Source organism: Hylaeus anthracinus, unplaced genomic scaffold (genome assembly GCF_026225885.1).
Source record: "Hylaeus anthracinus isolate JK02 unplaced genomic scaffold, UHH_iyHylAnth1.0_haploid 3, whole genome shotgun sequence".
Taxonomy (NCBI): domain Eukaryota; kingdom Metazoa; phylum Arthropoda; class Insecta; order Hymenoptera; family Colletidae; genus Hylaeus; species Hylaeus anthracinus.
The window spans coordinates 6340806-6367174 of NW_026535284.1; the positions used below are offsets into that span (position 1 = coordinate 6340806).

Below are 26369 nucleotides of genomic sequence, written 5' to 3' on the forward strand. Positions count from 1 at the left end.
CGAGTCTCGTTCTCGAGATTACCTTGTAGTACTGTCTACTTTCCACACGATGGTATCACGAATTCAGAACTTTTCCAAAAGAAAGAGGTCGCCACCGCTGGTCTGGCGCGACCGTCGTTCCCAATCCGATGTCATATTGTTTAAAGTCTCGATATCAGATAATAAAAACCCGTTCGCAATCTTTGCTACTAGGCGTGGGACTTGGGGAAAAGGTATAAAACACATCCGGTTTCCCCAGGGCGGGGTGTAATCATTTCGAACGAGACTCTACATATAATCACGATCAAACTTCACAACAGGTAAGTTCGTTTGATCGTTCAATCATATACCAATATTCTCTTGTTTTTAAGCTGTAACCTTTTCTCTAATTCGTTAAATCTTTGAATATCATTGATTAGGTCTGGATTAGATTCGAATTATGTTTACGTCTGGGCTATTCACTTTCACATCTTGATACTATTACATCCTTCAAAATGATACACGAATGATACGTTGTTCTCAGCTTCACCTCGTCATGGATACCTTTTTGACAGCACGTAATAATCAACCAAACGACGCGTATGTCTCATTGCTCCATGATTCAAAGAATCTCTCCTAGAACTAACCACCCTCCTCCCCCCAAAGAGTCCTAAATCATCCCTCTAACAATTTCATCAGCACTCGCCAATAAACTCTGCGATACCGAATCCTGTGACCCTGGCGAATTGACTTCATATCCCTAGCAAGCGTTCAATAAATAATAAACTTTCCACAGTTCGTCGAGACGCGGAAAAGGGTTGACACGCCGGCAGGACGGGCGCTGGCGCGTTCACGCGTGCACGTGAGCGTGCGCGTGAGCAGCGGGTGGACGTGTGTTAGGGCGTGTCCTTGTGGCGTCCTTGCCCTCCGGTCGTTCACCGTACGCACGTACGGACGCGCGCACGCACGCTGCAGAACGCGCCCACGCAACGCGTGCACGTTTGGAACCCGGGACACGCGGTCTTTTACGTTTACGACACTTACGGGGGCCCCCAAACCCACGCACCCCGCTGCCCCCCGTCCGCGCTGGTTCGACTAAAAATAACCACCGCGGGCCGAGGAATTCGGTGTGCATCGATCAGCATTTCGCCGCCGTCCTCGCGAAAATCTAATGGAATTTTATCGGGATGACCTTGCCGGGGAGACGGTCCTGGGATGTTTCGACTTGAAAATTGGGCCACGTCTTGATTCTATGAGAGCGGGTGGAAAATAATAACCGTGTTTTGGGGTTGAAATTGTTTTCGAATTGGTTTCGTGTATAGAAAGAGGTGGGTTTTATTGGAGTTAACCGAGGGACAGATAGGAATCCTTTGTGGCTAATTTGATTTGAGTATCAAAAGAAAATTTGTATTTGTATTATTATCTAAAATTGTACAGACAAAGATGGCTAGATTTTTATAATAGGCACGTAGAGACGTACTGTTACCAGTTTGATACAGACAACCTCTGCCATCAGGGAATTGAGGTGTTATATACATTTGGATACTAAAAGAAGGATTTTATGAATTTTTTCGGTCGCGAATAACGAGTAAAATTTTATGTACATAGGTAGATAACCTTCTATCAACGTCTTAAAACATCTGTTTATAGATCTCAATTCATGAATAAATGTAAAAATGAAACGAATAACGTACACGTTATTGAATAAACCAACAATTTTTATTTATTATTCGCGAATAAAACTTACAAAACTTGCTTAAAATCAGCTTTAATCACTTCGATGACTCTATATTTTGAAACGTGAGTCACTGAATATTCAAACGAGGTCAATGAAAGTTTTAGATGTGCTCGAATGCGAATATTGTCTTTGAATAAATGATTTTTGGAATTTTGAAATTGCAAAATTTTGTTTAGAAAAGTAACAGAATGATCTGGTCAATAATAATCAATAATCAACGAAGGATTATGTCGGACGATTCTCTGTTTGTTTGGATTTCGGCGAAACGTCTCGGAATTGGCGAGAAAATCTGTGGAGAGAGGAATCGAAATATGAAAAGGGGCAATCGCACTTTTCTGGGAACCCGAGTAGAATTATACGAAAAGTTTAATCTTCCGTGACGTAATTTGGATTGTGGGTTTTTTCACTAGAAACAGATACGACTAACATATATCGTGACTAATCTGCCGTGGGTGGAAGGTAAGAATTTAAAAAACAAACGCATTCAAATTCGCGAATTCCCTATTTTTAAAGTCGTACAACAAATTCTTCGAAGATCCCCGAAATTCTTTCCAATCTGCATCATTCCCGTTGATATACGTTTGGAGCAAACATTTTCATACCAGTTTTCACAAAATCGATGAATACATTTTCGATATATGTACTCTTTAGTGTATTATATTACTAAAAAAAAACAGATGTTAATTTTGAATTATAGCGTATCTTATTTCTTCAGTAAAAATAATTCATAAATTTTCGTGTATGCTATACGGTTCTCCCTTCAAAGTGGGTGCTTAAAAAAATGAATGTTCAATAAAATTCTCCTTACAATTATTTACAATTATTAATATTCATCGATGGTTCTACTGTAGAATTTGTTCAGAGGTTGAATATAATTCGGATTATAAAGTATCAATGGTTTAGGAAAGGCCGCGATAAGTATTCACAGCGTCAAATTCCACACAGGATGGCGCTGAAACGCAAGAAACGCGTGGAGACGATCAAAAGGAAATCCAGAAGAAGTCCAGACGCGTTTCGAGAACCGCGGGTACCAATTGATCCGCGAATTACGGCGGATCTAGACGGCTTCTTAAATTACAAACCGGCCAGGAGACTTATTTTCATTCCTCGATTCTCTTTCCGATTTCGGCGACCCGTTCGCGGACCGACGTTGCCGCGATGGAACGTTACGACCATCTAAATCGGGAGCTCGCGAAACAACAAACTACTCCCATCCAGTTTCGAGCCGCGAAAGCTTATCCGCAGCATTCGCGACGATTCGCCGAGTCCTCCGCCACGAGGGAAAAAAGAAAACGGGTCGTTCCACGCGCGATCGATCATCCCTGGCAGGTGACAAGCATTTTGGTGAAATTCAGGTACTAGATGATGTTCCCCAGGTTAAATTGGGGAAACCTTATGTCATCATATTGCTGATTTCATATTCGGTTTAGATATACAACGTACTTTGATATTTTTACTAATTCGAACGAAAGTAAGCTGTGTACATACGGACTTAATCTACTGTACAATAGTGCGTACGATAGTGATACTTGAAAATGACATATAACGTGATGTCTTTTGTAATATTTCCCCCATTTTTCAAAGCAATCTATCTAATTAGTAATCTATCTATTCTGAAGCTTCAATAAATCCTTCCTGTATCATCTTCAGCTTTACTTCATGATACACACATTTCTGCAGTAACCACGAAGATTACCCAAATACCACGTGATATTACTTCACAGGTCTATTATTACTCTCGCAAAAGTTTATTACTGTCGGTTCAGTTTCTGGCCGTAGCGTTCACGCCAAACGCCTCAACACCGCAATAAGTAAACATCTTCTAACGTTTGCTATCTCGCCACTCGAAAATAAATCTCACCTGCCAGTCGGATCGTCCTTGTTTCCGAGACTCCCCAGCCTATAATCCACATTTTCCCGGATCGAAATCAACGGAGTGCTCGGTAGGGACCCTCTGCGAAATCTCCGTCGCGCGGAATCTCGGATAAATCTAACTTCTCTCTCGGTGCCCCTCTATCCTTTCCCCTCTTCCTCGGCTTCATCTTCTCGTATCTCCTCGTCCAGCCGTCTCTCCATATTTCTCATCCTTCTTTTTCCTCCCTGCATACACAGGACTCCCTTCTGGTTCCCCAGGTCGTCGACGTTCTCTTTCTCTCTTTCTCTCTCTCACCTGTCGTCGTCTCCGTCGGCCAGGTTACCGTCTCCGTCCCTCCAGGGTGCAGTCGAAAAAGACGGTACGTACGGCATACTTTGTGCAGTCGTGCCACGAGGCCTTCTCGTGCGAGGTACTCAACCTTCTTTGCATTTACCGGTCTCCTCTCTACCCTCTTCTCAGACGGGTAAACGTCTGACCTCGTGCGACCCACCTGTTCCCCCGAAGTAAAGGTGAGTCGCATCGAAGACGAAGACGAAGACGAAGACGAAGGGATGCGGAGGGGGGGGGGGGCAGGAGGTGAAGGAAAAAGAAGGCGGAATGGTTCTGCAGATGGAATCGCGAAACGGACCGCTCGAGTGTGTGTTTGCGACCCGGCGATAGAGTCGCCTTTTGTCTCCGTCCGAGCCGGATCACGGAAGTCGTTTCACGAATAAAAGATCAAGCACGCCAGTGACGGCATCGAGGGATGAAGGATGACTCCTGGCGGGAACGCTCTTTGACAAATTTTCGGGGGTCCTTGTCTGGAGTCCATCCTTGGGATGGGCGTTCTTCGTTGGTTTGTGAGAGGAATTGGTTGAGATAGCCTGATGGGGTTGGTTTGAGAAAATGTCCTTACGACGTAAGAAGTTGCAGTGGAATAGGGATTTAGCCAGTCAGCTGTGATTTACGAGTATACTCGTCGCGTGTAAAATTTTGTTACCATTGGTTGTTTAAGAGTATGTTTCGCATATTAACCCTTTGCACTCGAGGCCTTTTTTTCTGGTATCTATCAGCAACTCGAGATGCTTTGATTGACTTCGAAAATGAGATCTCTAATTTGAGAATCAGGTCACCTTTGCCTCAACGACAATCATTTTATTGACACTTCGAGTTCCAAAGAAATCAAACCTAAAGGAAACCTAGTGGTGACTGAGAGTCAACTCTCGAGTGCAAAGGGTTAATTTGAGTAGCAGAAGTATAAGTGGCATGAATTTTTGGGACGACCGAATATATAGCCGTCTTTACGTTCCAATATTAATTTGTTTTTGACGACTATACCTGTCGTAGCTTGATGCTCAAGGCACACATAGATGCGCGCTCTGAAAACGGGACTACGCCACAGCCGACTGGTTAAGGGAGGAAGAAAGGCGGGAAAATCATATCTATACTCAACAATTTTTTTTTGGAATTAAGTAACATAATGAAAGATCTGTTTACTCGTGTTTATTATACATTATTATATTGGACTGTCTGGAAAGTCCACGTTGATTTTTGGTAGGTGGTACAGGCCTGAATACATAGGAATGGCGTTGAAAACAAATAACATATACGCATTCCTTAAAAGGTGGAAAGGTTGTGGAACAAGATGTGCCTTTGAATTTTTCTTAAAAATTGCCACGAACTTTCTGGGCAACCCAATACACATATATATATTGTTATTATACATATATCGAGTAAAACAAAATTATTTTTATTTGGATTTCTTAATTAAATTATTTTTATTTGGATTTCTTAATTAAATTATTTTTATTTGGATTTCTTAATTAAATTATTTTTATTTGGATTTCTTAATTAAATTATTTTTATTTGGATTTCTTAATTAAATTATTTTCCGAAACAAATTGTTGAATGCAGCTATGATTTTCACGTGTCCAACATGGCTTTTCTCTGCAAATTAGACGGCGAAACGAGTTCAGAAGCACAAAGTAATGAACACATTGAATGTGACAGAAACATGGTTCTACTCTCAGAATTTCTAACGAATTCTTTTCAAATACGATTTCCTTAAATGCTTCATTGAGGTATTTCAACGCTAGCAATGGATGCTGAAGAAACAAATGACCGAATTGACCCCAAAGATAAAAATCCATTGGATTCAATGGGACCAGACACTAGATCTTGGACGACCTATCCATCAGTTAGAAAATCGTTCGTTCAAGTAGTGACTGCTTACTCGGCTGATATGTGGCCCTGCACCGTCATGCATAAACCATATGCGACGTGCAACGTCAACTGGGTCTTCTTCCAATAGATCATTCAATTGATTACTCGAGGAATTGACATAGGATTGACCTGTTAATACCCCCTTCAAGTAAAACAACGGGTTATCGAGTACTGCATCCACTGTAGAATCAGTCGTGCACTAGCTTGGTATACGATTAAAAATATTCAGAGCACATGAATGACTATAACTTGTGATCAAGATAGGGCTGATATTCATATGAACTCTTTTCAATATTCAGTCACTGAAGTGAGTTCTACATGTAAATAATTTTATTTTATCCTCAAAACAGTACATGATCATTCTTGAAGTTAATGTCTGATATGAACAATAAGTAGAGGAATCTGCAATTCTAGTTATATGACTCATATGTCTTCAAACATTGTGTATAAAGCAAATGAACTAATTAAATATAATAAAAATATGATTGTAGTCCCAGAATTCTCGACGAGTTCTTCACGATACAAATATTCGTACAGTCACCACTTACGCATCCCTCGAGAATTCCACTCTGTCTATCTCCCCTCTCAAATATTTATTATTGTTTATCACTGTCACTTCCATGACTCAACTAACCTCCGAAAGCGAACATTAACATCTCTCTGACGCGCCTTTACGCAAATTACCTCTTCTCTTCTCGACCAGGCCCTAGGGGTTAGGGGGTTAATTTTGAAGGTAGTTGCCACAATGTTGCGCTGTCACGTGACGGAAGCACTTACGCCCATTGTGTAGGCTACAATGCAGGGTAGAAAATATGCATAGAATGTTGCAGTGTAGTCTGGCACCTGCCAACGACGAAGAGAGGAGAGACTGAACGGCGACCATGGAGAGAAACTAACAAGTTAAAACTGAAGAGCATTGTGTATAAAACAACGAAATAATTAAATATGATACATCTCAAAACTCCTGACTATTTGTTCCCGATGTACACTGCCGCTCAAAAGTACGCGAATACTTCCTTAATAGAAATAAATATCTAATAAAAGTTGCGAATCTGTTAATAACAATTATATCATTTATGCATTCGATATGTTTAGATTGCATTAGCGAATATATTTTATTAATAGTTGTTTTTTAATATCACATTAGTAATGATAAAGAAAACTATAGAGATAACTAGATAATGTTACAATTTCTTGGATACTGTTAATATCTTCAGTGTATCCGAAGTAATATTATCTCATCTATTTTGTAATATTTCGCCAGAAATGTCTCTGATAACCAATATGATATATTGAACATTCCCTTTGAACTTTTCTATCTAAACGATCCCATAGTTCCATTACAAAATCGAATACGTCACTTAAAACATTTAACCCATGCATCACACGGAAAAGTGAAAAATTCGTGTTTGTCACCAATATTTTATTTGAATTCAATTTCCAAGTAAATTGCGCGCCTATATGCGCTAGTGATGCAAATAGGTTAATATTATTAAATGTTGTTAAATACTCATCCAACGTAGAATTTAACAACAAAATTTGTACATATAGTAATAATTTACGGTGTATATTAACTATTCATCGAAGGTAGTAAGTGTGCATATTGAACGAGGGTGTACAACCACTTCCTACAGCCATCCCATTTTGATTCTCTAATACTCCACTTTATCTTATCTTTCACAAAAATTATTTCTCAAAGTGAACATCCACGTTCCCCAGTCGCGCCTTCGAGGAAATTACCTCTTCTTCTCTTGACCAAGCGCTCCGTGGTAGAGAGTTAATTTCAACAGTAATTGCCACAATGTTGCGATGACACGTGACGGGAGCGCATCCTCCTATCGTATAAGCCGCGATGAAGGGTACAAAATATGCATGAAGGAGGCTCGAGAGCGAAGTATCCAACCGGAGGCGTGCGTCAGTGAATGTCGATGTCGAGTCGCGGACGTTGATATGGTTGCAAAGAACTGCGGTACCGGCCAACAACGAAGACCGAAGGAGAAGAGAGGACGAACAGCGCCCACAGAGAGAGAACTGGATTCGGTCGACGGGGTAAAACATCGGTCACGCAGGAGGTGGAACGAGGATGGCAAATCCTTTACATGTTCCAGCGAAAAGAGAGGAGATCACCGCTGACGCCACGGTGACCAGACACCGCGTCAAACGTGTACGCGTTGACGTAACGTTGCTTACGAGAAATGCTTGCGCCACGAAGCTTCTTCGACGACGAAAACAGCGAGGTTCGAAAGGGGCCCCCGGGGGTTGCCTCGACGAAGCGGTTTGACTTTCCAGCAGGAGGCACTCGACGTTTGAGAGGCACCCGGAGAGGCACGCTCTGGAGCAACAATGGGCTTTGATAGACAGAAGTTGGGAACTTATATTTAGCCTCGCAGGACAAAAAATTGAGCAAAACTTGGAGTGTACTTTGTATCGTGGGAAATGAACGGAGACTTGGGCTTGCAGGTCGTTCCTCTCGCGTCAAGGTGGTTCGTTACTTTGCTAGGAGTCTCTTCAAGCTCGGGGAGGATGGGTTGTTATTGAGTTTTTAATGTGGCGCGCTATTTTTTTTAATGCGGGGAAAGCTTCGGGATGAGAAATGGAGCGTTACAAGGCAAGGGAAATAGTTTACGCGTTGAGGTACTCCATTTTCTCTGGATCGAAAAAGAGATTCTTTTGGTTTATATACTTGTTGCTTAACCCTCCGAGTGTCGAGGAGCGACATATCGTTGCTCGAAGCTGTAAGTGCTATAACTCATTAAAAAATCTGCAAAACATAACTGCAAAGATTCATTTCAACAGAGAATAAGTTAATAAGTTTATTTGCAAACAAAATTCAAGTTCAAGTCTTTGTGAAAATATTTTCTTTATACAAATTTATTTCTTGTTAAACCTATAACGTTTTATTTTTATTCTTTTTTTTTTAGTAATAAAGGAAGTCTAACATGTTTTTAGTATCGTGTAAAAATTTCACGAACCTTAAAATAAAATTGAATGGAATATACATTTCTGTTTACAATCATGCATCTTTGCTTAAAATTGTCTGGCGTTTCTCGGATATGTATGCAAATTTCCTTTGGCACTCAAAGGGTGAAAGTCTTTAAAATTGATCGAAAAATCGAAGATTCTACTTTGGAAGATTATTCAAGAAAAAAGATTGTATGTAGATTGTTATTTCGTTTTTAACGAAAGGCGCAATTTCCTCGAAATATTGGAAGCACCGTGAAGAGAACTGTAATATTACAAGCTAAGGAATTAAAACTTGGACTACCAGAACAAGACAAGGGACGACATGGTCCGAGTAATCGATGCTCAACGTACCAGCTCCAAACGTCGATCGAGGAACTCAATATCCAGTTAATCGATGCTACAGATAATCAGTTCCCGAGAAATCGATGTCGTGATAATTGAGCATTTTCCAAGGTATCAGCGCACATTTTCGCGCCGAAGGCGTCGGTAGCAACCCAGCACCGACGCAAGATTTGTTGCTGAGAGTTCAGCCTTCCATCCTGTCTGTGAGATTACCATGAAGGTCTCGATGCAATCTTCTTCAAGATCACTATGCAGCGAGAGTTATTGAGTGAAGTCGAGGTAGATATACGACGGTGTGGCTCCACCCTGTTTCCCACTCTGGAAGCTGAGAATTATTAGGATGAACGGTATCGAGCCAGACTAATTGCCTCGAAGTGAGAAACTGGATCTTGGGGATCTGTGAGTTCAGTCGATTATTATCTATGAGACTGGATAAAGTGTATTATTTAGTCAACACTCGTAGATATGAAATACGATCGAGTTCTAGACCTATTTGCGGAATTTTTGTGTGACTGGAGTATGAGGTAGTCCAGGTGATAATAGGAGGGGTTTGAGGCATCATTTCGATGGGGTTGAATTTTTTTGAGGAATGAGAGATATTTATAATTAATGTTAATGAAATCTGCAAATTCCGAGCAATCTATTCAAGAGATTTTCGTGAAATTGTAATATGTCGTAGTCTAGGTGATAAGAAAAGGGGGTTATGGCATCATTTTCATGGAATTCAACTTGTTTATTAACCAAGCTCGAAAACAAGAAGGTTAGGGATTTTTGTGAAATTGTAGTATGTCGTGGTCTAGGTGATAAGAAAAGGGGGTTATGGCATCATTTTGATGAAATTAAACTTGTTTATTAACCGAGTTCGAAAAGAAGAAGGTCACTCAATTCGACATGTAGGTATATATTTTTTTAACCAAATAATTTGAATTCCTTTCCAAGATGACGTAAAGTTCGGCCCATACAGAGTTAAGAATTATAGATCGTCGAATTTTAGGTACATAAAATGTGGAAGCAATCTACACTAAATCGATTCTTCCTTGCGATCAATTTGAGGAACGTTTGCGAAACCAAGATACGAGTTGGAATGATCCATGTAACAATAGGAGGTGTTTAAGTCATCATTTTGTTAAGGTTTAACCCTTTGCACTCGAGAGGTGACTTGAGAGACGTGATTAGGTTTCACGCAGCAAATCTACAGTACCTAATGTTTCTTTAGGTTTAATTTCTTTGGTGCCCGAAGTGTCAATAAAATGATTGTCGGCGAGATAAAGGTGACGTTATTCTCAAATCTAGATTGCTTAGAATTCATGGCAATAGAATGCTAAGAAAGATCTCGAGTTGCTGGCAGATACCAAAAAAAAAGGCCTCGAGTGCAAAGAGTTAATTATATGTATGTAATAATAATATACGTAATAATCCACATCGATGGCAACCTATAATTTCTAAGACGCGAATACCCACGGATCCTCGACAATCTTCACGAATTTACTGTTGCGCCAGGCCGAGTCTCCGCGCCGCACCCTTTCTCGTCGACCTTCCTTCAGCCTGGTTCGTCCTCGTGCTGCTCAATACTGTAAACAACCGGCGGAGAGAACCTTTGGCCGTATGCAAACCGTGCACGTCGTTCCGTGACTGCGTTTTACATATCGTCGTGGTAACGGGCCGATGCGAGCTGCATTCGACCGCGTCTACCGCGAAACCGTCGAGACTCCTGGCGGATTTCTAGAGCCCGGCGAACGCGGACGGGAACCGTGGTCTCTCGCGGGGCTGTGAGAGTGCCACGGCGTGTACCTGAATATTCCGATCGGCTAACTGTACACGCTCCTCCCTTTTCCGTGGCAGAGGAAAATCGCGTGTAAAGGCGCGCGTAAACTCTCCCGACGTGCACGCACCGGTGCGTGTTGGGTAATAAAAGTCGGATCACGAATAGATTCCTCGTTTTCCCGGAGCTCTGATTGTGCGCAGGATTGTGTAACGACGAGAGCGAATTGAAGGGGCTGCCCAAGACTTTGGCCCCGAGGTGTTTCTTTGTAAATCTTTATTTTTCGCGGAGAGTAACGAGAGGATTGAAATGAGAAGCGGTACATTGCGTAAAGTTTTTTTTATGTGAAATGTGGTAGCATTCGTGAATAAAGCGATTGTTCTTTGGGATCGATTCGAGAGATTTTTGTGATACTCGGATATGAGGTGGTCTAGATGATAATAGGAGAGGTTTATGTCATCAATTTGTTATGGCTGAATTTGTTTAAGAAATACAGATTTTCAGATGTATATAAAATATAGGCATTTAAATCATAGTATTATATACGAAACCGATTATTCCTTGCGATCGTGAGGAATTTTTTATGAAACTGGTATATAAGGTGGTCTCTGGAAGGGTTGAGTCATCATTTCGCTGATTGTAAATTTATTAAACAAATACAAGTCGTTAGATTTCATTATGCTTGCGTACTTAAGGGGGAAGTCTGGTACTACGAACAAAATTGACATTACTTCTCACCCTTTTTCAAAAAAATAATAATAATAAACACTTGCCTCGATATGAAAATTTGTATACATATTGCTTTCATTGGTATTTTTATTCATTCAAGCATACAAGAAACAGTAACCTTCTATTACTTCTATATTAAACGTCAATGGATTAGATAAAACATTAGGTGTGTAAATATCTGTACTTAAGGAGGACGTCTGGTACTCCGAACAAAATTGACATTACTTCTCACCCTTTTTAAAAAAAATAATAATAATAAATACTTGCCTCGATATGAAAGTTTGTATACATATAACTTTTATTGCTATTTTTATTCATTCAAGCATACAAGAAACAGTAACCTTCTGTCACTTGCACATTAAACGTCAATAAATTATATAAAACATTAGATATGTAAATAAATTCGTCACTATTGAAATCATGTGCTGGGGATATAGCTTTCAACGTGCTTGATCATTTCGTGTTGCTCACCTAAGAACACGAAAAACGAACAGGATAAAACGAGTGACTGAAAGGATACGTGATTATAAACCGGAGGATCACGTTTCGCACGAACACCACGCATATCTTTACTAATTGTAAGTAATTTCTTGCATAGTAAATGAAAAGGATCTTCTTGTTTCGTCCCCGGAAGCGCTCTGCCTCGAGCTATCATTATGTACTCGAGAACCCCCTTTTAACGCGTAAAGTAATACACGTGAAAGCAAACTGCACGAAGGATGCCTCAAAGTTGAATAACTTTCGCGTGTGTGTTCCATTCGACGGGTTTTTTTGCGGATGCTTTGATGAAACTTTTGTAGTGCAATTTGTGATTTTGTACCTCTTTATGGTTCGTAAATTTCTTCGCGTTTCTGGCAGTTAATGATACATTTCTCTTATTACTCTTCAGGGAACACTTTAAATAATTTATTTTTAATACTATTTAATATAATCGCTGAGAGAAAATACGAAATGTACCTTGACGAGGAAGATGTCTTGAATTTTTATTCCTTTAAACCTTGAACTTGCTGATTTTTTAATTCTAATGTTTGCATTCAGAAAGCAACGAAGATATATTGATACAGGTAATAAATCAATTGTAATTTTGTAATTTCTTTTTAATCTCGTACAAGGAACAAATTTAAGTTCTCCTTGCTACTATAAATAATATAAGTCATTGTATCAAAAATCGATTACGTAAATGAATGATCAAACACTAGCTTTATGGAATAAGACGCGGTTCAACAGATTGCAACAAAATTACCAGTATCATCGTACGTAATACCCAGCTAAATGACCAATAATTACATATACTTTGTAAGAAACTGGTGAAGACAAATTAAAATCCGATAACAATTTTTTCCCCCAACATCATTCAGTCCCCATTAACCGTACTTTACACCAACGCCTGGACGTTTATCTTTGGTATCGTTGCCGCGATTAAAAGCATTGCAATCATTAAACCACAATTAGGACCATCTCGCTGCGAACGGTAACTTCGACAGATCGTCGCCGATAAGACCGTGATTGACGATAAAACACTTCCCGTAAATAAGGAAAGGCTGGCGATTAAAATCCTCGATGGAACAAGCAATTGAGTGCGAATTAACCAACCCGTCGATAAAAATACACTCCTTGCCGAGTAAACATATGCGTAATTTTCGCGTCTCGTGTTTTCTCGCGAAATTCCATCGCTATGAACAACCATGGAATTATTGGTAGATATCGAAGGACGCTGAATATCAGGCAAAATGGCGGAGAGTGAAATTAGTGGTATTCCGAGAGGACAATGTTGCAAAATCAAGATTGAAATGGAATATGGGTGTATTTTAACTTTCTTGTAACTTGAACTTTTTTCTTGGAGTAAAAAGAATATTTTTTCAGGATCTCCAGTTACTTGGTGATCAATTACTTTTTTCATGGATTTGTAATTGTCAACATTGCGAAGAGCTCGTTAAGAATTCTATAAGTACATATACATATGTACAGAATACATACATATACTTTATATATACTTTGTATATACTTTGTGTTTTAAAGGCTCAATTACCTAACTAAAACATCAGAAAAATAATTTATTTTTCTAATGACAAAATAAAATTTACGTAGTAATTGGGTGTCTTGGTTCTATCTTGATCACTACTACTTGTTGTTGCTTAATTTAATTAGAAATGAATATATAGAATAGATTTGCTTCTTTCTCTAAGTCAGCTATAGAATAATTGTTGTATTTCATACCTTCCAATTGCTCCAAGTCGTAGTTCTCGTTGAGATTCCTTAGACTCCAAGCAATTCTCAGCTACGATCCCCACTAGTCCAACCCAAATCTTCCTTAACTCAATTTGGATCGCACAATGAGAACCTCAGCATTCACCTAGAAATATAAAAATGCACATAAAAATCTACAATATCAACATTCTCTAACCAATCAAGAATCTCGCAAAATTAAATCTCTTCCCTTGAATCGACCATCATCAACCCCAGAAGATTAGCTAACTACGCCAATCCACCAAGCTTATTAAAGAATCATCTCTTTGCATTTAGTGCCACAAATGGTTTAAAAAATACAAAACCGTTGTAAACAATCTACTACCAACATTTTTTAATTAATCAAGAATCTCACAAAATTAAATCTCTTCCCTTGAATCGACCATCATAGACCTCAAAAGTTTGGCCAACTCATCTCAATCCTCCAAGCTTACCAAAGAATCGTCTCTTTCAATCGAGTGCCAAAAATGGCCATTTCTAGAGTCCTTTCGTCACGTCGCCGAGGACCCCCGGTATGGTAAAAAACTCCTCCGTGGTGGAACAAAGAAAAAAAGGGGTACGGACGCGGCGAGAGGCCGCCGTGGAAGAGACGGGTACACACCGAAGGACAGGGAAGTAAATAAGTAAATAAACCAGCCGGCTTAGCGAGGAGGTGTCGCGATGCAAATAATCGTCTCCCTCGAGGATTCGAGGCGCGAAAGTGCACGGTGTCTGTAAATATGCACACGGTAATATGCGCCGCGGAACGTGTACGAGCTTTCCCCGGTGCCGTTCCCCTCGTCGCCCCTCGTCACGGTTGTTGGTCCGAATTCTTTAATATTCACGGACCTCTCGTGCGCGCGGTGCCATCTTCTCTCGGCCGGCACCGGGCGTTAAGTAATTTGCTTATTTCTTTTTACTCGCTGCTAATAGCTCCGCCACACACCGCCGCGGTTTTCTTCGCGCGTCGATGCCGCCGGCACCGACGATTTTTGCCCCGGCTCGAATGGTGTCTCGATGACGCAAGGAACATTGTCCGGATTTAAAAATGAAGGATTAGTGCCACTGGTTAATCGCGAGCTAGGTGAACTATGTTTCCTTAAAATAGGGTGAATGGGGCTGAGACGTGGTGGTTGTAGATTGTAAGAGATGAAGTAGGGGTTCGGCGTAAGCGGCTGCAAGCGGAGAAGGTGGCGATTTTGATGTCGAAGGGGAAGAACTACTTGAGACAAGTGGTCTGTCTTAATTCTCTGTGTTATTTTATCTATAACTTATTTATATACTATTTAACTTTTCATCCCTTTGGGAATAAAGTATCTTCTTGTGCATTTAACTATGTTTCGATGATACAAAGTTTTGCTTCTCAAAACGACAAATTGTACAGTATGAACCGTGTTTTTCTTTATTAATGATTCCTGATTTCAAATAATGTACTTGCAACCTCCAATTTACTTAAAACCACGGAAGGTACCGATTTTTATTTCGAACATTGGTGAACTCATCTTCGTTATAGTTGATAGAACAAACACAAACATTTCGAAAGGTTTGCTTTTCCGTCTGAAATTTTCAAGTTACCTTCAAACGTGCCAAATCGCGAAAAACGGGACTAATTCTTAACCAAAGTGCCGCTGCTCGATGGTAAATATAACGTTACAGGGAACAAAGGCGAGCGATCTGATCCTTCTATCGTTAATTGCAGGACTAAAAACTGGTTCCTGCTGACGTGTCCATTTAATGCCGTCGCTAATTAATTACGTCGGATACCTAAGAGAGAATCCGACTTAGATCCACTCTAGCCGTGGATCCGAGCAACGGTTCTATCCGTCGCTTTGTTACGACTAGTGAAACGAGTTTCGAAAAGGATGCGCTTTGAGCTTCGCCATGTTCCCTACGGATCATCAATAAAGGCATCTCGTTAATTACGATCGACGCACGTGCCCGGAGTAAGTGTTTCAAGGTGCACCAGAGCGATCGATTTATCACTTATCGGTGTCGATCGTGTAACAGCTAGATGCACTGGAGAATTAGAAAAATTGTGCATTTTTAAATAAAAGAAACATTCAGGATCAATTTCAAGTGTAACTCTTAATGAGAAAGTGTCTAAATATTATATTATAACGTGTCAAGGAAAAATATTTAAAAAATATATCTTTAAATTTAAATTTCTTTCAAGCTATTGAAAATATTTATCGAAATTTAGCCATAAATTCAGTCCAGGTGTACATAAGTAAATGAAGGATGATTTTCATTCTCTCCCTTCGAAATTGATTTATGGGAACGCTTGTAAAAAATGACACCGATGCTCTTGCGAAGGGATGGAAGAATTCAAGTTGCAAAGAGTTGCACGAGTATGCTTTTCGCCCGAGTGTTTAGCAGAATACGATTTTAACCCTCGAGCAAGCGCACTGTTTTAAATCATACGCGCCGGCTGCGTAGACGTGCGAAACGCACCACCGTAAATTAGGCTTAATTTATGGGGGAAAACAAATAAATTTTGCCGAAAGAATTCGTACGGTAAGAGGCCATTCCTTCTTCTTTAATTTACCCTTTTAATATTCATTGTCGTTTAATAAGCATCACCCAGGCTTGCAATTACTGAGCGTATAATTAAATTGTAACATTTCCGGTACCATATGAATATAACAATTGGTAAGAATTTGTTTCTAATATTACGTGAATATTAATTTGATTAGAATATTGCATTACTCCTACAACAGTATGATTTTCAATATTTTAATATTGTTGTGAGACGTATTTTTATTAATCATAGAATCACTCATATAAGTGTACTATAGTTCAAACAAGCACAGATGATGTTTTGTTTAATCATTCTATGGCCTTACGTTTATTTATTGCTATTTGTTTCCCCCATGCTTCCTGGTTTCTCTTATTAATTTTATTTTCCCTTCGTCGCGACGGAATGTCGCGATCGTCTGCTATTTATAAACCGTTGAAAAAGCTCCGAGCAGAAATACATTAAGGAAATCCAGATTAACATCGTCATTGTAATTCAAATCACGTCGATGCGTTCGATACATCGGGACACTCGTTCGAGTGTTAATAATCGGACGATCGCGTTGAATATTCAGCAGACAATTGTTGACGCCGGGAAATTTCGTCGAATTGTTTATTAATGTACTATAATTGACAGAACGGTTTGAAATTGTTGCTAAAATGTTTCCAAAAATGTACTCATACGGTCAACGACCTTTTAGGCGACATTCAAATCTGTATTGCTGGGAGACGTTTGTGAAGAAAAATAATAATAAAAGACATCATTTACAGATATATTTATGCAGTAAAATATTTTCGAAAAATAGTAGCAAAGTCTAAATTCTTCCCATATAAAAATGTAAATACCAATTTTCTATGACCTCATAATTAAAAAATAAAAACATCATCAACAGCTCCTCAAGAAGATCATTTATAATTAGACTCGCCACAACATTGAAATAATTTAACTTTTAAACTTGAAAAGACCAAAGAAATTAACATTTTCAACGGAAGAATTGACGAATAAAAAGATACACATGAATTGCATCCCTTCTACCAAGAAATTTATCATTCCAATTTACAATAGTCTCAAGAACCAAGAACCCAAAAGTCAATTTATGGCTCAGATTACTCGCAAGGTCCTCCATCGATACTTTTATCAGCCACTCGATCAGTTTTAATTAGAAGCAATGATTTTCCTCTGATCGTTTATTACCCGGCGCGTATGTAGAATAAACGAATGCACGAATAAGACAATGCAATGGCCGAAAGACTGAGCGTAATTCTCTTTAACGAGCACGTGCCTTACGAACATATGCCCAGCCGTAAACCATAACGCTTAATACGTACACGTAATGGCTGGCCGCGTGCATTCCTTCTTGCGTGACCCTCGTCACACATATGAATCATAAATCATGGCCGTGTTATATTGCGGATTTGCAAACAGACTGTAAGCGTCGAAGACGTCTTTCGCTATTTGAAAATTTACGGCTCTATTGATGCGTTACGTTCCTTTATTTACTTAGACGGGAAATTAATTTGACGTATTTGACGAACTCTCGAGTGGAACGCGTTTGTTATGAGGAAAATTCATCTAGACGATGGACAATGGATAATTCATCATAATTACGTTCATATTTTCCCATTGGTGGTTAATGATATTCCAATGCTTGAAGGTAATATTTGCGAAATTCGATGTGGGGGTTTGTATGCTGCAGAAAAAGTTTTTTGAAAGAGAAACTGAAATATAAATAGGTATATACAAAACTGAATATCATGTATGAGAATTTATAAATAATGTATATAATATATATATAATATAATAATCAACTAAACATACATATATCCAGATTATATATTATATTATTATACGTGTAATCAATCAAATGGATAATACAATATATACAATATAAATTTATATATTGTCTGGATTATTTATTTATTTTATTAATATTATATAAATTATACGTGTTATAATTTTATTATATATATATGTTTAATTGATTATTTTTATTATGGTTGCCACAGGACAATATATTTTTTAAAAAAATTGAAATATATATATACAGATTATATATTCTATTATTATTCGTATAATCAATCAAATGGATATACAATTTGTAGAATACAATTTTAGTTTCATATATTATATTACATATAATATTCAGTATTATGTTCATATTTCAGTTTCCTCTTAAAATAAATTCTCCTGTAGCAAGCAAAATCCACAACAAAGTTTGCAAATGTATAATAACAACGAATAATAATTTCTTCTTGTATCTAAACCTTCAAACAGGAAGTACTTTTCCTCCAAAACTAATCATTTCAATAAATATTCATTGGACTAACGTCTAGTTCTGTCAGTCACTGAATTATACCATAGTTCCTTAATAAATGCAGGTTCGCTCAATCACATCAAAATAATTTTTGACTATCGGTTCTTGTAACAGGACTCGTACGGTGTGTCGGAAAAGTATGCGGTCATATTTATACAGCATGTATTAATGGAGTCGAGCATATAGAAAGAATGTATACGAACCCATGTCAGCGAATGTATTATTCATAAGTTACACGATAATATTTGCCACCGCGAGCCGACGTTCAAATTAGTGATTGGTGTTCGAAAGTTGTTCCTTATATAAAAATACGAACTCATATTCGTCGAACTACGGTCAAGCTCCGTCACGTTTTTAATACTAAATTTGTTACCAATCTGCTTCTGAGTCACAGATAACTCGGAAAGTTTAAGAGGACACGTCTTTTTCCCTCTGGTCTGTAGAAAATGTTTAGGCTTCGTTCGTTCCAAGAATTCTTGTATTAAATAACGCCTCGGAAATATCGATGAATACGATTTGACGAACTTCCTGCTTTTTTTTCTATGTCTGAATTATTGCATAACGCGAATACCGTGAATGATTCGTCTTAAATGTCCAAGGCGAGGGATTGCTGCAATTTATCGTATCATTTGATACGTAATGACTAACAAACAGAATGTAATGTTATGTAACGCTGTGTACGAGGGTCATTGGTCATTCAACCTAGTGTAGCATTGATACAATATAGTTACTGATTGGACTACGGAAACATGCAGCCTGACATGATTACCTTGGCTATCTACGTAGCGTGTGAAAGTACGTATTCTATCTAGTGCCAAGCGATAATATTAATTTAGTACTCGGTATTCGATTCTACATAGTTACTATATATAATATTCACAAATTTTGTGTGTAATGGAATTACACAATCTTCAAAGAAGAAGGGGGACAGAAATAGTAAAAATAATTGATAACTAAAACATATGTAACGCGTGTATAAAAACTTATATGTATACTTCTTGTTTATTTTCTTTGTTTTAGATGTTAGTTTTAGATAGGGATTTAATTTACGTATTTACGAATATTTTAATTATAAATTATTTTATTATTTTTGTTTCTTCTTCCTCTAATCTTACACAGATCATCAAGAGTCCTGAAGAATAGACATGATTCAAATAAATATAAAAATAATTAAAAAAAAAGATATTTTTTGAAGTTTAAAATAAAACTCATCCAATGGAGAGTCAACAATATCCTTAGATTGAGAAAATTCGGAGTTCCTTCGATATTTCTGCCTCATATGATGCATCAGCCGATATTTTCGCTTCGCATCAACGAACAATCTTCTAACAAAGATGTAACGTAGTATTCTCATTAGTATAATGCTCTCCATACTACAATTTGCGTAATGTGTCTTAATAAATTCAATTGCTCCGGCTAAGCAGATGTCTCTCGGTGTGTAACAACATAACGCTGGCCGGTGTATATAACAAGCGATGAGATCCAGCATCGAGCGGTCTTCCATATAAAAGTACGTGCGTAGTCTAAGCATCGCGTCTAACAACGTGGATCGCATTACGGAGCGTGAATCACTTAATATTAATCTAGTACAGCCACGGCGAACATAGTCTACGACCACATCCATGATACGATGATTGCCCCGTTCGTGGCTTGCATGTTTGCTAGGAACCCTAGAGCAGACAAACAATGTACGTCCGCCATTTTGAGTATCAGACGTCCAGACAAATAAATGTACATCTCGACCGGGTATGATTAATACGAGGATGTGTCATTAAGCACTTGTACGACGAATGGCGGAGGGAATCTAATACTTTGCACTCAAAGCATAATTTTCAGTTAATAATCTAGCTAAAGCTAAAGCACATCTTAGTTAACATCTATCACTCTTCAAAGTTAACTTGGAAGCATAAATTCGAGTTCATATTGGACGAACATTTTCATCAATTCCATTATAATTTTCTTCCTTTCGATTCAGACACAAAATTTAATCTAACATCCAGATTTTACTGTTTTTAATGCAAAATTTATGTTTTATTTTCTAGCTAAAACTAAAGCATTTTTTAGATATCTATAATTTTTTTAAATTAACTTAGAACCATACATTTGAATTCATATTGAACGAACATTTTCATCAATTCCATTATAATTTTCTTCCTTTCGATTCAGACACAAAATTTAATTTAACATCCACATTTTACTCTTTTGAATGCAAAATTTGTGCCTAGTTTTCATCATACCTCAAGTCATATTCAGGAATAATTAGATACCAGAGAAGATATTCCTGAAGAAGACGATATAGTATTAAACAACAATTACATAAATATAGTACCCATGAAAGAAAAATTTCCAATTGAATTCCTACCTAAAACTGACTTCACTTTAAATGATTTACACCAATCTCTATTAACCCTTTGCGGTCCGAATTTTCTGATTTCAGTACATTTTTGTCGAGCCTCACTCGACATTGGACCGCAAAGGGTTAAACTGACTTGACTCTTACTATCGATACAAAAAACCATACAGCAGATCTCGAATGATACCAATAAGGAAAATAATAGCTCCTTCTAATTCCGAAGGAATGAAACTTCTAAACGCCACCCATTCGTCAAAAAATGCCATCGTTCGAGTGATTCGTCCATTGAAGTCTACGCGAAGTCTGGTGCTCGAAGTCAGGTTCGTTGGCTCGCGAGAGACACCGCTAGGAGTCTGAATGGATTAGCCTCAACGCGGAAAAACGAACGTCAGGCGTCACGAATGTAAATTCATCCTCGTGTCTGCGTGGCATCGCGGGGCATAACGCGTGCGTTATATAATAACGAATGGTAATGAAAAGCATTGGCCAGTAGTGAAAGGCTGGCTTGTGACGGGGCAGAAACGAGAGACAGGTTCAATCGTCGAATTAGACGCGCTCTATCTTCGTCCACGGAGCGGTTTCGTGCGGTGACTCGTTCGCAGACGCGATTACTGCAATAATATGTCGTTACACCTACTTGGGTCAATGGCCCACTTCTCACGGGAGGGGAGGGGACCGTGTAATGTATTGCTCATTTTTCATTCTGACAGCCGTCGACGCGTACGCGTCCCGATGAAAGGATTACGCAATTCGTCCATCGTCCACGTGGGGATAAACAACGAGGGTGAAGGAACCCTTTGATGTTTGGACGTTTATACTTTTCCGGTTTGTAACTTTAGGACGAATTTCTGAGAATTCAGAATTTCTGAGAATTGCCAGAGGGGATTTAAAGCGATATAAAGAATTTTCTTGAAAGGACCAAAGATTAGAACGATTAGAGTTGTAACCGAGTTCTTGAAAGCCATCAAGCTCGGAATATAACACTGTAAATAAATCATGAATCAATCATGGAATAAATAAGTATAAATTAGTCATAAGGCATAAGGCTGTGGAAAGCAACACAAAGATTGAGTAACCCTCTGACTCTCTTATACCTCAAACTATGTAATAAATATATTAAATATATATGTATATAAATATATATTAAGCATGGTACAAGGGCTTATGAACTAGCGATGATTCAAAGCCATTTTTTTGTTTCTAATAAAAAAAAAATTATTTATGTATATACAATTGGGGGGGGGGGTTATACCTCCCCCGTATAAGCTCCTGATATGGTTTTAAAAAATATTGGGTTTAGAATGTTTCTACCTTGATGTGCGAGTAATTTTTTCGATTGTTAAGTGAATTGCTGTCTTTGGGGATGTGATGCAAGTATCGCAATTTGAAAGATATAGGGTTGGAATGTTTTTGACTTATTATATTAATTTAATTTAACTGATAAAAGTATTGCTTTGATTATCATTGGATTTGTATATAAGAGGTAGTTATAGTTTTATACTAAAAGAAGATTCAAAATTCAGTAAAATTCTAAATTAGGTGGACTGGAAAGTAATGTAGTTTCTGCGGATCTCAATACTTATTTATCATTCATCAGCTGATTGATTTTCACCGATCCGGTATACGAAATTTGAACACTATATTTGAAAAGGCTATCGATAACGAAGGTGATTGCATAATTGATTAAAAATAGAAACTTATTAAGAATGTATCTGTTTGAGTTGCATGTAAAAGAAATCACATTACTTTTCGGTCCTCCTAATAAAATAAATTGTTTTACAATGCAGTGTTAAACTACAGTTAGAATGACAAAAACATTTCAAAGGTAAATGATGGAAGAAAGAGAACCCCTAAAATCAAACGTCAAATAATTTATCTCCGATAACTAATAATATCCTTAACCTCTGTCTAATAATACATAATAATTCCTTATCCCTCCAAAAATTGTAAAAATTCCAAATATAAAATCTCGGAATGCTTCAAACATTCTCCTATTTATGTTTCAAACACGCTGTTATTTTTTTATTTCAGAGAACGCAGATTGCACGACGATTCGTTGCCGCGAGGGTCAGACGTGTCTGACGGAGATGAAGTCGGGTCGACCACGTTGCGTGACCTGCACCTATCGTTGCCCCAGGAAGCGCGAGCGCGTCCGGAACCGGACGCACCGCGATCGGGATCCATCGGCGACCATGTTGTGCGCCACCAACAATATCACCTATCCCAGTTGGTGTCACATCGTCAAGGACGCCTGCGTTACCGGCTTCGTCCTCGAGACGCGATACGCCGGCCCCTGCAACGCCTACGACACCTCTCCATTTTACATCGGTAAGTCCCTTGGCACGCGATTACGTGGATGAGCTCGTAGTCAATGAATGCTGCTCGTTTCCTAGCGAAACTGGTTGATAAGCAACTTAGCCCGATGATTCGCTCCGCAAGCTTGTCGAATAACTTCGTTTCCATTCGATAAAGCCCCGATTTAACAAGGCCCGATTTAAAGGAGTAGTAAACCCTTGAAATCCCCCGGGAAACCGTTATTGAGATTATTACGTGTTCCATTTGGACGGAGCATTCACCGTACGATGAGCAATAAACTTGGTAAGTTTCATGTTATCGTCGGTTATTCAGTTCTTAGGAATGCCGGGATAAAGGAAGAATGGTGTTTACAATCCCAAGGCTTGGCTACCACCTTATATGCTTATACTGTACTGAGGCCCTTGGTACCCTCACCACGGCCATTTTGTGATCGGAATTTTAAGATGTTGTTGTTTTGATATTGGAGTGAAAGCAGAAATGGATACTCCAGGCTCTCTTTAGGACGGAATTAAATATACAATTTATAGGGGATCTATGATAAGGAAAATCGAAGCAACGGGAAGAGGCAGTATAAAATGGTTGAAGCACAAAATACTCGAGGTGTCTCTAGAATAATTCTCCAATACTTCGTACTCTTCAAGAAGCGACAGAATCAAATTTCATCTTTAGCTGTTCCTTCTCGAGAAGCAATGTAAACAAACGTCCACGAAAACCATTACACACGATGGGGATACCTGGTAACAATTTTCCAAGTAAACAACAGTATCTACAATTAATTAACCCTTTGAGTGCCAAGGAGCGAAATATCGTTGCTCGAAGCTGCAAGTGCTATAACTTATTAAGAATGACTCCAATAACAATAGAGGCCCAATCAAAAGTTCCGGTCTTATTTCTTTAATATACAATTGTATGTGAACGCTTATTTCAAAAGCATACGTCTACATATAACAATGATGAATAAAGAAAAAATAACTGAAAAGATTAATTTCAACAGACAATAAATTCTGTTTATTCACAAAGAAAATTCAAGTTCAGGTTTTCGTGAAAATATTTTCTTTATACAAATATGTATTTCGTTAAACCTATAACGTTTTATTTTGATTTGTTTAGTAAGAAAGGAGGTCCGACATGTTTTTAGTATCGTTCACGAACCTTAGAATAAAATTGATCAAAATATTTTTGTTTACAATGATGCATCTTCGCTTAAAATTATCTGGCATTTCTTGAACTCCCCACAAATCCCTGCGTTCAAGTAAAGGAATAGCTAGTAAACAAATGGTACGAGTTGGTAGCACGTTCGTACCTTCCACCGTCCTCGACTATGCTGGATGAATTATACGTCTGTCGCGTAAACAGTTGGAAGATGTCACCAGGATAACGCGTCGGGAGGCATCAGCATGACGGATGCGCGCGAAGAGCGTGTCGAATGGTACGCGAGGCGTTTCAGCAAATTCGTTAAGTTCCGAGCGTTCCCATGGCCGGCCGAGCGGGGCGACAATGGTAGGAAGCGTATGAGAAATGAGATTGTACGGGAGAACGACACGCAAGCGGAACTCTAGAATTCCACGGCTAGTTCTCCGTCGAGTTTTCGCGATTGACTGTGTTTAACGGGCGAGACAAGCGAGCGCGTGGGCGCGTATATTCTCAGAGGCGACTCGAACAAGGCGAATTCCAGGCTGGATTACGACGATCGCTCGCTCCGCGGACGGCTTCGTGAATGGTCCACGCCTCCGAAGGAAAAAGATAAATGACCAGACGCAGTATCCCGCTTTATCACGGCATGGGAAACGCTCGTGGCCCTCACGGCGTCCTCGATTCCTCGCTAAACGCGAAACGAAATCAGGATGAAACGTGTCGACGGACGCATTGGGTGCTTTCCAATTGCGATATACCTAGACGCTATCGTACACACGACGACACCAGGTGCGTTCCAATTGCTGTAATCATCGACACAACGCTACTATGTAAACTTGTGTGTGTGCGTTTTTTTATTTACTTATTGTCGGATCAGCTTGTAAACCATTTAGCGACCGTACTTGTACTAGAGATCATGTTTTCCAGTGACGCTTAGTTGAAAGTTAGTAACACTATAAAAAAATGTTACGATACGGTAACATTCAAGTTTTTTGAACTTGAACTGGTATCAGCAGAGGTAGACGACAAATCAACAGCAATTGCTATAATTATATTATCTTCCATGTCCGATTATGACACATTATGTGTATTATTTTTAAGATTACACAGGGTGTCCCAGAATTTGTGTAGGAACCGGCAATGAGGGGTAGCTGAGACGATTCTGAACTATAATTTCCTTTGCAACAGTGTCGGATGGTGCTTCGTTTTTGAATTATTAATGAAAAACTACCGATCAATCACAGTGCCTCAGCTGGTTTGACGTTCTGGCTCGAGCTAGCCACTCACGACTGAGCGCGCGCTACTCGGGCTCTGTGATTGGTCGGTGGTTTTAATAATTCAAAAACGAAGCACCGTCCGACATTGTTGGAAAGGAAATTATGGTTCAGAATCGTCCCAGCTACCCCCATTTCTATTAATACAATTAATATATACCATAAATTATTACTATACAACTTGTGTTGCTAAATTCTGCATTGGATATCTATTTAACAACATTTAATAATATTAAATATTTCGAGTCCCATATTCAATTTTATAGTGAAACTATGGGATCGTTTAGGTAGAAAAGTTCAGAAAGAATATATAATATATCAAAAACGGTCATGGCGAAATATTACAAAATAAATGAGGAAATATTACTTCAGATACAATGAAGAAGTTAATAGTATCCAAGTTTGGTAAAAGAAATTAATAACATTATCCAGTTATCTCTATAGTTTCATTACTAAAAGAATTATTAATAAAATATATTTGCTAATGCAACATAAACATATCGAAACAGATGATATTATTGATATGAATTCAATCGCTACTTTTATTAAATATTTATTTCTATTAAGAAACTGTCCACATACTTCTGCGCGAGTGTGTATGCGTCAAGATGTGTTAAGCAATTGGAAAGCATCTATTGTTACTATATCTGGTCGTGGGGGAACGTT

The 26369-nt window shown here is 38.7% G+C and overlaps 2 protein-coding genes and 1 long non-coding RNA gene across 4 annotated transcripts in view; 2 read left to right on the forward strand and 1 right to left on the reverse strand.

Moving 5' to 3' along the window:
* LOC128894060 (tyrosine-protein kinase receptor torso-like) overlaps positions 1-26369 on the forward strand; it is a 296503-nt gene that overhangs the window by 133635 nt on the left and 136499 nt on the right. The gene's annotated exons all lie outside the window — the stretch shown is intronic.
* LOC128894073 (follistatin) overlaps positions 1-26369 on the forward strand; it is an 81429-nt gene that overhangs the window by 50895 nt on the left and 4165 nt on the right. For both annotated transcript variants that reach the window (XM_054155535.1, XM_054155534.1), the window contains exon 6: positions 23011-23307. In XM_054155535.1, coding sequence (XP_054011510.1) covers positions 23011-23307 — 297 coding nt within the window. The remainder of the gene's footprint in view (positions 1-23010; positions 23308-26369) is intronic.
* LOC128894091 (uncharacterized) overlaps positions 9142-26369 on the reverse strand; it is a 33185-nt gene continuing 15957 nt past the window's right edge. Inside the window, exons 2-3 of the long non-coding RNA XR_008461461.1 lie at positions 13789-13924; positions 9142-9405 (exon numbers count right to left, since the gene is read on the reverse strand). This is a non-coding gene — a long non-coding RNA (uncharacterized LOC128894091). The remainder of the gene's footprint in view (positions 9406-13788; positions 13925-26369) is intronic.